Source organism: Salmo trutta, chromosome 14 (genome assembly GCF_901001165.1).
Source record: "Salmo trutta chromosome 14, fSalTru1.1, whole genome shotgun sequence".
Classification (NCBI taxonomy): domain Eukaryota; kingdom Metazoa; phylum Chordata; class Actinopteri; order Salmoniformes; family Salmonidae; genus Salmo; species Salmo trutta.
This window is the reverse complement of record NC_042970.1, coordinates 15305333-15323286: the sequence shown is the minus strand read 5'-3', so window position 1 is coordinate 15323286 and position 17954 is coordinate 15305333. Positions and strand designations below refer to the sequence as shown.

Below are 17954 nucleotides of genomic sequence, written 5' to 3'. Positions count from 1 at the left end.
GAAGGTTATGTGGGTGTCTATAGCTTATCTCTACTTCCCCTTAGACAGAAAAAGGAACGTAGTCTATACACATACTATAGTAGTACACATATTAGCATGGCGTGTTAAAACTCCTTATCTCCTGTGCCTGGTCTGTGTGGCTGGTCCTGTAATGCCATCACTTTTAAGAGCAGTGACCCTGTTGGCAGGTTACATGGGGAGCCGTCGTGGTGTAATTAGGCCTAGCTCTGTGTGTAATTACTTACTGCTCTCTGTCAGCCCCAGCAGACAGCCACACACGCTGCAGTCTGGAGGAGGGGAAGGGGGTGGAGCCGAGGTACAACCAAGGGCAACCCTACAGGACATTATACTGTAGCGGTCTCTCCCTCTCTCTTCTCTCTCCCTCTCTCTCTTTTCTCTCCCTCCCCCCGATGGGAGGTGAAAGAAGTCCCTGAGTCAGTCAAAATCCCTGTGTCACTTTACGAAAGGCACAGGGGTTAAATGTTCACTCTGGGGTATTTGGAAGTAATCCGCTCTGTGTTAAATTGTCTCAGAAATGTCCCTTCTCTCACCCTCCTTTGTGAACAGTGAGATTTAGGCTGAGTGTGGCAGTGGCAGCACAAAATGGCTGCCATAATAACTGTCAATCAGGTGGGTGCCAGGCTTATGATGTCAGACCTCCACTGAACAGTGAATGTATTATATGAACAAACAATTTTCTAGTTCTATATTCATGGTCATTACTCATGGATTAAAAGGACACAAATTAACCAGCAATAATTTAACATAATGTGAATGTGTAATATGCTTATGAACGTGTAATATGTGGTTTGAAGTATTTTAGGGCATGGAGTGTAAGGCTGTTATTGTGGTATTGTGAATCCTCCTAACAGCACAGTATTCCCCCAGCTCAGTTACATAACGTTACTCTGCTGACCTCCTCTCCCAGTTTTATAATACCACTAGCTATAAAATCCCCGCTCCCAAAATTCAGCCAATCCATTTTTTGTTCCATTGTTAACTGCTTACTTTCATCTCATTACTTATCTTGTATTTCCTGATGTTTTTTTCAGAGGGGAACGTACTATGGAGATTAAGGATTACAGCTACTTTAATTTGCAGTGAGTGCTATATTATAGCAAAATGTTTAAACCTGCTCAGGGGTTATGGGAATGGAAAGGTTACCAAGACAGACCCAGGATGGGAACTCAGAGAGGAGAGAGTTCAAACATTCTGTTGGAGACCATCCTGCTACTGGGACATACTGTAACAGCAGAAGGACAGATCATGGGCTGCCTTTCAAATGGCACACTATTCCCATATGGGCTCTGGTCAAAAGTAGTGCACTTTATTGGAAAAAGATGCAGCCTTGGTCACTGTGGCCAGATAATGACAGCCTGGTCAGAAACCAGTCAGATGAAAACAGTACATCCAGATAATGACAGCCTAGTCAGAAACCAGTCAGATGAAAACAGTACATCCAGATAATGACAGGGAGGAGACCAGATGAGATAGTGAAGACAGGAGGAGAGTCCAGACAGAGACAGGGTGATAGAGGAAACAAGCGATGGGACAGAGTGATAGATAGAGGAAGCGAGTGATGAGCAAGGCTCGTTGTGTCGATAGTAGCAGCGTTGAGATGTGAGCGTTCAGTCAGGGTGATGGACAGGTGCCAGCCTTCATCAGTGGTGTGGAAGTGGAGCAGTAATCAGGGAGATGAGCAGGAAGTGGAGGAGACGCCAAACAGAGAGCTCCCCAGGGCCATGTCTCCTCCTCAGCAGGGCTGAGTGTGACACACACACACACACACACACACACACACACACACACACACACACACACACACACACACACACACACACACACACACACACACACTAGGGCGCTTTACTATGCTGCGGCCACTGTGGTCTAATGTGATAGGATGGAAGATTACATTTGTATGATTGTGTGTTGGATATGGTTTCTGGCTGCCCATTAGCATGACTGTGTATGGGCTGCTGTTTAAATGAAATGCTGGGTTGGGAGGGAATAAGCGAGAGAGAAAGATGAAGAGTGGGATGCTGAGAGAGCGGGAGGGAAGAGGGGGATGAAAGAATTATAGAGCATATTCTGTTGCTGTCTATTTGAGAAAATCTACTGGGTGAAAAATAAATATTCCGTACCATCAGCAAGTTAATAAAAAGAGTGTCGTTTATCTCTGTCTGAATAACCAATAACCTGAGAAAGGATGGTGAAGAGAGGAGAGGAGGAGACTGCTGCTCCATATTTCTCTCTCTCTCTTTATCTCTTTCTCTCTCTCTCTTTATCTCTCTCTCTCTCGCTCTCCTCTCTTGCTCTCTCTCCTCTCTCTACTCTCTCGCTCTCTCCCCTCTCTCTCTGGCTACTCTTTCAAAATAAGGTGTTTATACCTTTTTCTGTCTGTCTGGGAGTAAGTAACTGTCCGGCTGACTGGCTGGCTGTGGGCGAGTATGGTGAGTTGAATACTGTATGTTAATCTCTATGACCTTTTTATTTTGCTGAAGTGATCAATGAATGAAGAGCCATAGAGTAGTTACAGTAAGTGTTTGCTGGTCCATCTGTCCATCTGGCCTGAACAACCTCTAACACTACCTGACTGGTACTGTACTGAACAGCCTCTAACACTACCTGACTGGTACTGTACTGAACAGCCTCTAACACTACCTGACTGGTACTGTACTGAACAACCTCTAACACTACCTGACTGGTACTGTACTGAACAGCCTCTAACACTACCTGACTGGTACTGTACTGAACAGCCTCTAACACTACCTGACTGGTACTGTACTGAACAGCCTCTAACACTACCTGACTGGTACTGTACTGAACAGCCTCTAACACTACCTGACTGGTACTGTACTGAACAGCCTCTAACACTACCTGACTGGTACTGTACTGAGTGTAATGATAGGAGAGCTCCCTGCATACCTATCTGACTGATACCTGCCAGAGCTCATTCACACTCACATTATGGTACGTGTGTGTGTGTGTGTGTGTGTGTGTGTGTGTGTGTGTGTGTGTGTGTGTGTGTGTGTGTGTGTGTGTGTGTGTGTGTGTGTGTGTCTGTGTGTGTGTGTCTGTGTATTTATGTGTGTGTGCATGTAAGTGTGCATGTAAGTGTGTGTGTGAGTGTGTGACTTGTGTACTTTGTTTATCCTGGCTGACAGTCCCTCTGATCATGTTACACATCATGTTCTCTGTCTCTCTCTCCCTCTATCTCTTCATATATCTCTCTCTCTCCTCATATATCTCTCTCATTCTCTCTCGTTCTCTCTCGTTCTCTCTCTCTTTCTCGTTCTCTCTCTCTCATTCTCTCTCTCTGTGTCTCTAATATAAGCCTCTCCCTCAGGGCTAGTGTGTAAATATTTAGCTTTTGTTTCCTGTGATGCATCATGCTCAGGCTGTTTGACTCAGTGAACCAGTAGCTTTGCAGTTGATCACTCTGGTTTGGATCACTGTTGAGTTAGACAATACTTTAGTGGCAGAGTGGCTAGGCCTACAGTATTTATATGTAATATTACCATGTATGTTTTTTTGTGATGTTTTCTCTGTGCACTTACATACTTGTAAGGTTTTTTGTGACAGTGCCCCCCCCCCAACTCAACATCAAAGCAGAACACTCTGAATGACACATTAGGGCCAGCCACCATAGCAGTCAACTCTCCTGTTCTGTCTCACTAAAATCCTCTGGATGGTCGTGCCTCCAGTGCCAGCCATCCCTGACTGTTCTGTCTCACTAAAATCCTCTGGAGGGTCGTGCTTCCAGTGCCAGCCATCCCTGACTGTTCTGTCTCACTAAAATCCTCTGGAGGGTCGTGCCTCCAGTGCCAGCCATCCCTGACTGTTCTGTCTCACTAAAATCCTCTGGAGGGTCGTGCCTCCAGTGCCAGCCATCCCTGACTGTTCTGTCTTCTCAGTCTTACTGAACTTTGACGGTCGGTCCTGGTTTGTTGTGTCTTATGGAGCTCCTCTGGGGGGCTGCTGTGTGGTACCGTGTCGTGACGTTATTTCTCCCTGCCTGTGTTCTTCCTTATTGAACTGTTCCCGGGGCCTGTGGATGCTGGCTCGGTCTGCTCGGTAGAGCCCTCTAATATTCCTTAATGATGTGGCATCTGTCTCTGTCACCCTCAGCCGGCACCAGCCTGATGCCTCCTATTGTGGCTGACTTCACAGAGCAATAAGCAGTCCTGTCTCTTAGACACAGACGTAGGGACAATAACACCAGCCTGCCAGGCTGCTGTCAGAGCAAACAGCAGAAAGGCCCCAACAAACAATTATCTTTTTCAACAAAGCGGGAGTCGAACATAATTTTCCTTTTCATTTATTTATTATAGTTTTTCTCTTTGGAGTTATTTAGACTGTGTTGATGGCAGAATAATTTGAGGGTTTCTGAGATAGTGAACATAGAGGTGTTTGAAATGATTTTGCAGCTTTGACAACTCTTTTTTAGGAAGCGGGAGTAGAGTCACAGAGGGGAAGAGATGGTGAGTTGTGATTGGACAAGCAGAGAACGGTGGCTCTCTGATTGGATAAAGATGGAGCAGAGAGAGTCCTGTTTTAACAGAGATTCTCTGGAGTGTCACCACACCCTACTCTCCATCTGCGTGTTTACACTCACACACTCTGAGCTTGGCACACAGCAACCGGTTATCATAGCTAATCATCCGTGTGTGAGTGCACCACACATGTGTGTGTCACTCTCATGACTGCCAGGGTGAGCATATTGGCTTGGATTGGCATGCCAACTCTTTCAGATCCTGTGTTGCAACCAACCGGCTCCATTGGCCCTATCCACACTGCAGAGCCACCACAGCTGCCAGTTTCCTCCTCTGCTGTGTTAATTACAGTCATATCCAGGAAACTGTCCGAGCATCATAGACATGACTCAGTCACATCACTGATAGTCATGTCGTTTTACTGTGAAGTCAGTCCAAATCACACATTTCATTATTTGAGCTTCTGACACTGCTATGACATACATACACATACAATTTCAACTGTATGCAATTTTCCCTTTCTGAATAGATCCAAAAATAAGTGATGACAAGTGATGACAAGGGTTGGATTTTAATGTAACGAATGCTGCTGAGAGCATGCCAGTATGACTGTATAAGAAAACTGCACACAGTACTGTATGCAAATATCTAGCTAAGAAAATTCATAGACAATTGAATATGTTCAATTTAGCATTTTTAGTCGTGGTACCAAGTGTTTCCCTATCCCAAACATATTTCCAAATACTGTATGATCCACCAACCTCCACTTACGTCTAACTGGATGCCTGGTAGAGAGCTCTAGCCGTCGTCAGACTGGTTGTGTGGTTCTTCTAGAATCTTCTAGTAGTGCACTACATTGGGAATCGGGTGCCATTTGAGCTTCAGCCAAGGATTGCTCATTAGCGAGTGTTCCCCATAGAGATACAGTACCTGGACCCTCCTCTCTCTCCATGGTGCTAGCATCTGTCAGAGCTGCGATCACAGTAAAATACGATCCCACTTTATTTGTCTGTGTTGGGCTGTTATTGCTGAGTTACAGGTGGAGTACACTACAAGCACTCAGCAGACAGGTTTGGCTCATAGATCCAGATAGAGATATGGTAGTCTAGTGAGGCTTAAGACATGGTACAAAATGCCCAGTGTGTATGTGACTGTCCAGAAGAAGGTGCTAGCTGCAGTCTAGTAGATATAATGAATGTACAGTATATCTCATAAAAAGAGGAGAATAAAGTGTGAAATCTCGAAGGCTACTGATGCAGGTCTACCTTCATCTATCTATTTTGTTTAAAGTGTATTTTTTTCTCCTCATCAATCTACACAAAATACCCCATAATGACAAAGCAAAAACAGGTTTTTAGAAATGTTAGCAAATAAAAAAATTTAAACTGAAATATCACATTTACGTAAGTATTCAGCGGCAGGGACTAGAGAATGAATATTGATTTTAAAACAAATTTGACGTGGTTTTTAAATCAACTTGGGAAAATGCATCACTTTAAAAGAGTCAGGGTTTGTAGTGTGTCAATGGAGCAGAGAAAACTTCCCTCTTGTTTTCATGGGTTAACAAGATGATGTGTTAATGACTTCTTCCACCTTGAGAAAAGCCCTCCTCTCAAATGGCGTTTGTGTGTGTGTGTGGTGTGTGTGTGCATGTGTGCGTGCATGCATACACATTCACCTGATTATTGGTCTGTGGCTTTGAGGACACACACACACACACACACACACACACACACACACACACACACACACACACACACACACACACAGACACACAGACACACACACACACTGTGTGTGTCAGTGCATTGGTGAGTTATGCAGTGCAGGCTAATGACTTCTCCTGGGTGGGTAATTGAAGTACGGAATGAAGGAAACACAGGAAAATCTGGGGAATAGAAACACCTGTCTGATTTAAAACTACAGCATTCACATACAGGCGTCATAAAGGAGAAAACCTCTGTTTCCATAAACCTACAGCAATATGTCCAGATCTTCTGCTTCCATACACCTACAGCAGTATGTCCAGATCTTCTGCTTCCATACACCTACAGCAGTATGTCCATATCTTCTGCTTCCATACACCTACAGCAATATGTCCAGATCTTCTGCTTCCATACACCTACAGCAATATCTCCAGATCTTCTGCTTCCATACACCTACAGCAGTATGTCCAGATCTTCTGCTTCCATACACCTACAGCAGTATGTCCAGATCTTCTGCTTCCATACACCTACAGCAGTATGTCCATATCTTCTGCTTCCATACACCTACAGCAGTATGTCCAGATCTTCTGCTTCCATACAACTACAGCAATATGTCCAGATCTTCTGCTTCCATACACCTACAGCAGTATGTCCAGATCTTCTGCTTCCATACACCTACAGCAGTATGTCCAGATCTTCTGCTTCCATAAACCTACAGCAGTATGTCCATATCTTCTGCTTCCATACACCTACAGCAGTATGTCCAGATCTTCTGCTTCCATACACCTACAGCAGTATGTCCATATCTTCTGCTTCCATACACCTACAGCAATATGTCCATATCTTCTGCTTCCATACACATACAGCAGTATGTCCAGATCTTCTGCTTCCATATACCTACAGCAGTATGTCCAGATCTTCTGCTTCCATACACCTACAGCAGTATGTCCAGATCTTCTGCTTCCATAAACCTACAGCAGTATGTCCATATCTTCTGCTTCCATACACCTACAGCAGTATGTCCAGATCTTCTGTTTCCATACACCTACAGCAGTATGTCCAGATCTTCTGCTTCCATAAACCTACAGCAGTATGTCCATATCTTCTGCTTCCATACACCTACAGCAGTATGTCCAGATCTTCTGCTTCCATACACCTACAGCAGTATGTCCAGATCTTCTGCTTCCATACACCTACAGCAGTATGTCCATATCTTCTGCTTCCATACACCTACAGCAGTATGCTTATATCTCCACTGGGAAAAAGCTCTTCTCACCTCCTGACTTTCTGGTTAAATAAAGGTGAAATAGAAACTCTTCTTGACCATTTAGCCAGACACAACAAGACACTATAGGCCAGGAGTGAGCAACTGGTGGCCCGCAGGCCTGGCCTCCCTTTTGTAGGCCCGTGGTTCCATTCGAAATCTGTTTGTGGATCAGCAGTCACTCAATTAGCCCATGTCTGCCAATATTTTTTTTTGATTGGTAAGTTAGTTTAGCGGCCGGCTATCTAAACTCAAATATCATATTAAAAACTGAAAACATTTATCTCCACCCTATGGTAAAATGTGTAGAATTGCAGGAGATGAAAAATAAATAAAAAGTCTATCTGCTATCAATCTTTTGCTCGCAAAGTGGCGGGGCCCCTAACAAAATGTAACTTAAGGCCCCAAAAAGGCTAGGGTCAGCTCTGACTGCATGTGTGGGTATGGATGTGGGTACGCAGACCCGCGAGCCACAGTGGCCCCTCATGATGAGTTCAGATTTTACTGGCTGCCTCTCTGCACACCCACCTTTTAGCCTGACAGTGATGGATCATGGGTGATGGAGGCTGACATTTTCCTCTTCTAATCGCTGCACACAAAACACGTAAATCAAAGCATATAAATAGCTCCTATTAATGATAAATATTTATAAACTGGGGGGTTCGAACCCTGAGTGCTGATTGGCTGACAGCCGTGGTATATCAGACCGTATACCACGGGTATTTTTACTGCTCTAATTACATTGGTAACCAGTTTATAATAGCAATAAGGCACCTCGGGGGTTTGTGGCATTGCATTGCGTCGTGCCTAAGAAAAGCCCTTAGCTGTGGTATACTGGCCATATACCACACCTCCTCGGGCCTTATTGCTTAAATATTACCCTTCCACACTTTTTCAGCAAGTACAAGAAGAAGTAAATCAGATTTCTGTGGTTGTATTTCACTTTTATTAATGCACCAATCAAGAGAGAGTATGTAAATGTATCAATCAGTAAAGCACATTTCCACACGTTGCTTTCTCCTTATTACACATAGCTAACTCTGCCCCAATGTACGTAGTCTAATCACATCAACTGTACATGAAAAAAGGCTTGTCCTACACTCTTAAAAAATTGTGCTATCTAGAACCTAAAAGGGTTATTCGGCTGTCCCCATAGGAGAACCCTTTGAAGAACACTTTTTGGTTCCAGGTAGAACCTTTTTTGGTTCCATGTAGAACCCTTTCCACAGAGGTTTCTACATGGAACCCAAAAGGGTTCTAAATAGGACCAAAAAGGGTTCTACCTAGAATAAAAAAGGGGTAATCCTTTTAGAACCCTTTTTTCTAAGAGTGGGTTCTACAAGCCCACCAAGCCATAGTGAGGGTGGTTTTGCAGTGTGAAAGTGTGCCGTATTGCACAACAGTGTAGTGTTTTATATGGCAGTCAGGATCAGTTTTAAACCCAAGGGACGTGGCCTGCTGTGGACCACAGAACCTGTCTGCCTGTCAGAGCTCAGACCCAGAACTGCTGCTGAGGACTACTGAGTCAGGTGAAACAGAGGATACTGGGAGAAGAGTCCATTTCTCTGGCTGGGTCTGACATGGCATCCTACAGTATATCTCTATAGCCTATAGTGCAGCACTACTTTTGGTCAGAGCCCATAAAGATGTGCACAGCCTCTCTGTGTGGACAAACATCTGTCATGATTCTGGCTTCTGGTTGGCTATCTCCGCCCCTGTTCTCGTTTCTGGTCACACGCTTCTGTCTTTGTCTCTCCCTATTATGTTCATCATCACTTTTCACTAAGGGATCTTGGACATTTAGCTCGTGTGTGCATTTAGTGGCTGGCTTGGTATTACCCCACAGACCTCGGCTGGTTAGGGTGCACTGTCAATAAGGACAGCTCTGCCCTATCAGCTACATGAAATGACCTGCTAAGTGTGTGCTCTGTTGAAAATAGAAAGCATAGCAATGGCCAGTGTTGCGTGGCTCTCATGACCCACTTCATAAACTGACAGACTTTGACTCCTGTGTTCTCTCTGTAGATTTACAATGAGAAGAAGAGTCAGTTTGACATCAAGAGGAACAATCCCAAGGACCTGGTGGAGAGGGTGGCACGAGACATCGCCAAGCTGCTCACTAGCAAGAGGAGAGCCCTGGAGGTAAGCGGATGCTACTGCACCTGTTAGAGAGTTCCAGAGGGGGAAAGAGTTATTTCCATATAGGAACATGCTGGAGGGGTTAGTTTCATATCTTCTTAAAGGGTTGCAATCAATCAAATGTATTTATAAAGCCCTTTTTACATTAGCAGAAAACCCCAAACAATGCAGAAGCACAGTGGCTAGGAAAAACTCCCTAGAATACAAGGGGGATACCTAGTCAATTGTACAACTGAATACATTCAACTGAAATGTGTCTTCCGCATTTAACCCAACCCCTCTGAATCAGAGAAGTGCAGGGGGCTGCCTTAATCGACGTCCACGTCTTTGGCGCCCGGCTGTTAATTGGCTTGATCAGGGGCAGAATGACAGATTTTTCCTTGTCAGCTCAGGGATTCAATCCAGCAACCTTTCGGTTACTGGCCCGTCGCTCTAACCACTAGGATACCTGCCGCCATGGTTAGATAAAGGCAGGAACCTAAGAAGAAACCTAGAGGGGAACCAGGTTCTGAGGGGTGGCCAGTCCTCTTCTGGCTGTGGTGGATGGAGATTATAACAGAACATGGCAAAGATGTTCAAACGTTCATAGATGAACAGCAGGGTCAAATAATAATCAGTGGTTGTAGAGGGTGCAACAGGTCAGAACCTCAGGAGTAAATGTCAGTTGGCTTTTCATAGCCGACCATTCAGAGGTCGAGGCAGCAGGTGCGGAAGAGACAGAGAGTCGAAAACAGCAGGTCCAGGACAAGGTAGCACGTCCGGTGAACAGGTCAGGGTTCCCTAGCCACAGGCAGAACAGTTGAAACTGGAGCAGCAGCACGAGCATGTGGCCACGTAGTCCGGAGGCATGATCCTAGGGCTCAGATCCTCTGGGAGGGGAGGGAGAGAGGGAGAGAGAGAATTAGAGGGAGCATACTAAAATTCACATATGACACCAGATAAGATAGGAGAATTACACCAGATATGACAGACTGACCCTAGCCCCCCGGCACATAGACTATTGCAGCATAGATACTGGAGACTGAGACAGTGGTGGGTCGGAGGAGACTGTCGCCCCATCCGACGATACCTCCGGACAGGGCCAACCAGGCAGGATATAACCCCACCCACTTTTCCAAAGCACAGCCCCCACAACACTAGAGGGATATAAACCAACTTACTACCCTGAGAAAAGGCTGAGTATAGCCCACGAACATCTCCTCCACCACACAAGCCCGAGGGGGCGCAAAACCGGACAGGAAGATCACGTCTGTGACTCAACCCACTCAAGTGACGCACCCCTCCGGAATGGAAGAGCACTAGTAAGCCAGTGACTCAGCCCCCATAATAGGTTCAGAGGCAGAGAATCCCAGTAGAGAGAGGGAGCCGGCCAGGCATAGACAGCAAGGGTGGTTTGTCGCTCCAGTGCCTTGCCGTTCACCTTCGAACCCCTGAGCCATACTACACTCAATCATAGGACCTACTGAAGAGATTAATCTTCAGTAATGACTTAAACCTCTTCAGGATCCTCCCCTTTTTTCAATTTTCGCCTAAAATGATATACCCAAATCTAACTGCCTGTAACTCAGGCCCTGAAGCAAGGATATGCATATTCTTGGTACCATTTGAAAGGAAACACTTTTGTAGTTTGTGGAAATGTGAAAGGAATGTAGGAGAATATAACACATTAGATCTGGTAAAAGATAATACAAAGAAAAAAACAACCGTTATTTTGTATTTTTTTGTACCATCATCTTTGAAATACAAGAGAAAGGCCATAGTGTATTATTCCAGCCCAGGTGCAATTTGGATTTTGGCCACTAGATGGCATCAGTGTATGTGCAACGTTTTAGACTGATCCATTGAACCATTGCATTTCTGTTCAACATTTTGTATCAAGACTGCCCATATGTGCCTAATTTGTTTATTAATAACTTTTCATGTTCAAAACTGTGCACTCTCCTCAAACAATAGCATGGTGTTATTTCACTGTAATAGCTACTGTAAATCGGACAGTGCAGTTAGATTAACAAGAATTTAAGCTTTCTGCCAATATCAGACATGTCTTATGTCCTGGGAAATGTTCTTGTTACTTACAACCTCATGCTAATCGCATTAACCTACGTTAGCTCAACCGACCCGTTTCAAGTTTCAACAGGAAACCAGTGTAGGGAGGCTAGCACTGATCACATTTTGGGGTTGTAGTCAAGATTCTAGCAGCCGTATTTAGCACTAACTGAAGTTTATTTAGTGCCTTATCCAGGTAGCCGGAAGGGAACGGAATGTCCTTGAAGATAGCTATACTATTCTAGTGACTGAAAGGAAGTTCTGCAGAGGAGGGGAGTATTTTAGAGGTAACCGTCCAGGGGAGACAATTATTTGCATCATTATGTTCAGACAGGCCCTCTAACTGGTTGCATTATGTTCAGACAGGCCCTCTGCTTAATTGCAGTTTGTTTCTTCACTGATGGTGCCGAGTCCCCCCCCCCCCCCCCCAAGAGAGAAAATATTCAAAATCAGTTCAGGATATTTCAAAAAGCCAATCATAATATTAAGGCGCACTGTTTGAACTAATCCCGAAAAATGTGATTTAAAAAAACATAATGTTGATGGGCCTTCTACTTTATAAGGTTGGATAACAGAGCAGTTCATACATTCATAAGGTTGGATAACAGAACAGTTCATACGTTTATAAGGTTGGATAACAGAGCAGTTAATACATTCATAAGGTTGGATAACAGAGCAGTTCATACGTTCATAAGGTTGGATAACAGAGCAGTTCATATGTTCATAAGGTTGGATAACAGAGCAGTTAATACATTTATTAGGTTGGATAACAGAGCAGTTCATACGTTTATAAGGTTGGATAACAGAGCAGTTAATACGTTTATAAGGTTGGATAACAGAGCAGTTAATACGTTTATAAGGTTGGATAACAGAGCAGTTAATACATTTATAAGGTTGGATAACAGAGCAGTTAATACATTCATAAGGTTGGATAACAGAGCAGTTAATACATTCATAAGGTTGGATAACAGAGCAGTTAATACGTTTATAAGGTTGGATAACAGAGCAGTTAATACGTTTATAAGGTTGGATAACAGAGCAGTTAATACGTTTATAAGGTTGGATAACAGAGCAGTTAATACATTTATAAGGTTGGATAACAGAGCAGTTAATACATTCATAAGGTTGGATAACAGAGCAGTTAATACATTCATAAGGTTGGATAACAGAGCAGTTAATACGTTTATAAGGTTGGATAACAGAGCAGTTAATACGTTTATAAGGTTGGATAACAGAGCAGTTAATACGTTTATAAGGTTGGATAACAGAGCAGTTCATACGTTTATAAGGTTGGATAAAAGTGCAGTTAATACATTTATAAGGTTGGATAACAGAGCAGTTAATACATGCATAAGGTTGGATAACAGAGCAGTTAATACGTTTATAAGGTTGGATAACAGAGCAGTTCATACGTTTATAAGGTTGGATAACAGAGCAGTTAATGCATTTATAAGGTTGGATAACAGAGCAGTTAATACGTTTATAAGGTTGGATAACAGAGCAGTTAATACGTTTATAAGGTTGGATAACAGAGCAGTTCATACGTTTATAAGGTTGGATAACAGAGCAGTTAATACGTTTATAAGGTTGGGTAACAGAGCCGTTAATACGTTTATAAGGTTGGATAACAGAGCAGTTAATACATTCATAAGGTTGGATAACAGAGCAGTTAATACATTCATAAGGTTGGATAACAGAGCAGTTAATACATTTATAAGGTTGGATAACAGAGCAGTTAATACGTTTATAAGGTTGGATAACAGAGCAGTTAATACGTTTATAAGGTTGGATAACAGAGCAGTTAATACATTTATAAGGTTGGATAACAGAGCAGTTAATACATTCATAAGGTTGGATAACAGAGCAGTTAATACATTCATAAGGTTGGATAACAGAGCAGTTAATACGTTTATAAGGTTGGATAACAGAGCAGTTAATACGTTTATAAGGTTGGATAACAGAGCAGTTAATACGTTTATAAGGTTGGATAACAGAGCAGTTCATACGTTTATAAGGTTGGATAAAAGTGCAGTTAATACATTTATAAGGTTGGATAACAGAGCAGTTAATACATTCATAAGGTTGGATAACAGAGCAGTTAATACGTTTATAAGGTTGGATAACAGAGCAGTTCATACGTTTATAAGGTTGGATAACAGAGCAGTTAATACATTTATAAGGTTGGATAACAGAGCAGTTAATACGTTTATAAGGTTGGATAACAGAGCAGTTAATACGTTTATAAGGTTGGATAACAGAGCAGTTCATACGTTTATAAGGTTGGATAACAGAGCAGTTAATACATTTATTAGGTTGGATAACAGAGCAGTTAATACGTTTTTAAGGTTGGATAACAGAGCAGTTCATACGTTTATAAGGTTGGATAACAGAGCAGTTAATACGTTTATAAGGTTGGATAACAGAGCAGTTAATACATTTATAAGGTTGGATAACAGAGCAGTTAATACATTCATAAGGTTGGATAATAGAGCAGTTAATACATTCATAACGTTGGATAACAGAGCAGTTAATACGTTTATAAGGTTGGATAACAGAGCAGTTAATACGTTTATAAGGTTGGATAACAGAGCAGTTAATACGTTTATAAGGTTGGATAACAGAGCAGTTCATACGTTTATAAGGTTGGATAAAAGTGCAGTTAATACATTTATAAGGTTGGATAACAGAGCAGTTAATACATTCATAAGGTTGGATAACAGAGCAGTTAATACGTTTATAAGGTTGGATAACAGAGCAGTTCATACGTTTATAAGGTTGGATAACAGAGCAGTTAATACATTTATAAGGTTGGATAACAGAGCAGTTAATACGTTTATAAGGTTGGATAACAGATCAGTTAATACGTTTATAAGGTTGGATAACAGAGCAGTTCATACGTTTATAAGGTTGGATAACAGAGCAGTTAATACATTTATTAGGTTGGATAACAGAGCAGTTAATACGTTTTTAAGGTTGGATAACAGAGCAGTTCATACGTTTATAAGGTTGGATAACAGAGCAGTTAATACGTTTATAAGGTTGGATAACAGAGCAGTTCATACGTTTATAAGGTTGGATAACAGAGCAGTTAATACGTTTATAAGGTTGGATAACAGAGCAGTTCATATGTTCATAAGGTTGGATAACAGAGCAGTTCATACGTTTATAAGGTTGGATAACAGAGCAGTTAATACATTCATAAGGTTGGATAACAGAGCAGTTAATACGTTTATAAGGTTGGATAACAGAGCAGTTCATACGTTTATAAGGTTGGATAACAGAGCAGTTCATACGTTTATAAGGTTGGATAAAAGTGCAGTTAATACGTTTGTAAGGTTGGATAACAGAGCAGTTCATATATTCATAAGGTTGGATAACAGAGCAGTTCATACGTTTATAAGGTTGGATAACAGAGCAGTTAATACATTTATTAGGTTGGATAACAAAGCAATTAATATGTTTGTTTCGCTCAAATCAGCTGTGCATTCATATCCACAGGATACTGTGAAAGCATAATTTTACCCAACCATATCTACATTTGATAATCAGAGTTTATATTCATTTAAAGTAGAGCTAAGTTGGTTTATTTTTTTATAATGTCGCAGGCGAATGTCCTCTGAATCTATTTAGTTCATCATATTCATCATTTCATGAAATGTGCGTGCTGCATATTAAAACACTGAGGGTAAACACATAGTGAGGAGATGCACCCATAGAGGAGACCTAAAGCCTACAGGCAGAGTGGAAGCACTGAGCCATACTGCTCTGAGGGGGGATAACAGAGAGAGAGAGAGGAAGAGAGGGGGGAGGGAGCTGTACTCCTCTCTCCTTCCCTCTGTGCTGCCTCTCAAAAGGGCCCTCAAGGCATAAGTGCTGCTGTTTTCACCAGTCAAGTCCCTTGAAGGAACATTTGAGGGTATCTTTTAACAGCACAGGGTCTCACATGAGAAGGCACAGTAACCCTGAGCAGTGCACCACAGCCTCTTCAAGGGACAGGCATGGCTAATTCTGTGGCACGGACCCTTAAAGTGAGAGGTATCACGATGTGCCCGGTGGTCGTGCCGTGTGTGGGAATGAAATTGCACTGCTACTGACCCTCCGTTGCCTGTTTTGGCAGGGGAGCCCTGTGAGCTCAGTGCAGTGCACAAGCCTCTCCCCTCCCCATGCCTGTGTGCCCATCGTGCCCATCCTCCTGCTGGCCTAACCTCCCGGACCACACTGTCACCTCACATCCTGTCTCCACTGTTCACTCAGGAGGGAGGAGAGGAAACGAGGTGAAAAAAGTGAAGTGATGGAATGAGAATGGCCCCTGAGGCTTGGGAAAAACCAGGGAAATTATGTTCAGAAATTCATAGATTTAAAAATGAGCAATGAGAGAGAGATGGTTGGAATGAGAGAGAGAGAGAGAGAGAGAGAGAGAGAGAGAGAGAGAGAGAGAGAGAGCAAGAGAGAGAGAGATGGTTGGAGAAAGAGACAGAGAGAGTGAGAGAGAGAGAGATTACTCTGGAATATGCTAAAGGGGAGAACAGAGGATGGGGATTGTCACGGAGTCATTTTGTGGTAATTTAAGAGTACGAGGCTCATAAAATGACATAAAACCGTTCATTTGTTTCATTTCGCCACATTATAAATTCTCACACTAAACAGAAAATTCATGACAGCTGAATCAATTCAACTCCACTAGGTATTCATACTGTAGACAGTGGGAATGGAACCAGACTCCTTATGCAGAGTGGAGATAAGGATGTCTCATACTCATATCCAGGTTGGTTGTGTTGATGTTGCTTTTTATACCAGCCAATTTCTACTTCCTCCTTAATGGTTATTTACTCCCATGCATTCTGAAAGATTGAAACCAGCACAGTAATCAGAATGGGAGCTACAAATAGCTGGAAATGTGAGTTGTGTAAATGCAAACCATTAAGTCCTTTCCTGGGATGGTCATACGTTAATACAGAGGGTTCTACATGGAACCCAAAAGGGTTCTACCTGGAACCAAAAGGGGTTCTACATGCAACCAAAAAAGGTTAGCCTATTGGGACAGCCAAATAACTATTTTGGAACCCTTTTTCCTAAGAGTGTAGTGAAATCTATGAACCAGGTCTGCATGTCTGTTGGAGGCTGTGAACCAGGCCTGCCGGAGGCTGTGAACCAGGCCTGCCGGAGGCTGTGAACCAGGCCTGCCGGAGGCTGTGAACCAGGCCTGCCGGAGGCTGTGAACCAAGCCTGCCGGAGGCTGTGAACCAGGCCTGATTGAGGCTGCTGAACATCCTGCAGGCTGTCAATCAAAGCCTGTATACCAAGGAGGCAGCATCATAGGGATATCGATCAGGATCTGTTGGATGGGATCTCTCAAAGCACAATGAGAAGGGACTGATGGAATACAAAAAGAGACCAAGATTGATTTGATCCAGTTATGTACATCTCTGTACTCCTCCGCTATAGATTTTAGTTTTTTGGTCAACAAAAGTTTTAATTTATGAAATCTGTTCTCAGGTAGTTTATTCCCACAACAACAACAAAAAGAGACACATTTATTTAACGAGGCAAGTCAGTTAAGAACAAATTGTTATTTACAATGACGGCCTACCCTGAGCCAAACCCTAACCCAGACGATGCTGGGCCAATTGTACGCCGCCTTATGGGACTCCCAATCAAAGCCGGTTGTGATACAGCCTGTAATGGAACCAGGGTCTGTAGTGACGCCTCTAGCACTGAGATGCAGTGTCTTAGACCGCTGAACCAGGGTCTGTAGTGACGCCTCTAGCACTGAGATGCAGTGCCTTAGACCGCTGAACCAGGGTCTGTAGTGACGCCTCTAGCACTGAGATGCAGTGCCTTAGACCGCTGAACCAGGGTCTGTAGTGACGCCTCTAGCACTGAGATGCAGTGCCTTAGACCGCTGAACCAGGGTCTGTAGTGACGCCTCTAGCACTGAGATGCAGCGCCTTAGACCGCTGAACCAGGGTCTGTAGTGACGCCTCTAGCACTGAGATGCAACGCCTTAGACCGCTGAACCAGGGTCTGTAGTGACGCCTCTAGCACTGAGATGCAGCGCCTTAGACCGCTGAACCAGGGTCTGTAGTGACGCCTCTAGCACTGAGATGCAGCGCCTTAGACCGCGGAACCAGGGTCTGTAGTGACGCCTCTAGCACTGAGATGCAGCGCCTTAGACCGCTGAACCAGGGTCTGTAGTGACGCCTCTAGCACTGAGATGCAGCGCCTTAGACCGCTGAACCAGGGTCTGTAGTGACGCCTCTAGCACTGAGATGCAGCGCCTTAGACCGCTGAACCAGGGTCTGT

At 43.5% G+C, this 17954-nt stretch overlaps 1 protein-coding gene across 7 annotated transcripts in view; it reads left to right on the top strand.

Moving 5' to 3' along the window:
• LOC115207482 (voltage-dependent calcium channel subunit alpha-2/delta-2-like) overlaps window positions 1-17954 on the top strand; it is a 267881-nt gene that overhangs the window by 60418 nt on the left and 189509 nt on the right. For all 7 annotated transcript variants that reach the window (XR_003881017.1, XM_029774577.1, XM_029774579.1 and 4 more), the window contains exon 3: window positions 9492-9608. Coding sequence is in view for 6 of the 7 variants with exons in the window: in XM_029774577.1 (XP_029630437.1) it covers window positions 9492-9608 (117 nt within the window). In the remaining variant the exon portion in view is untranslated. The remainder of the gene's footprint in view (window positions 1-9491; window positions 9609-17954) is intronic.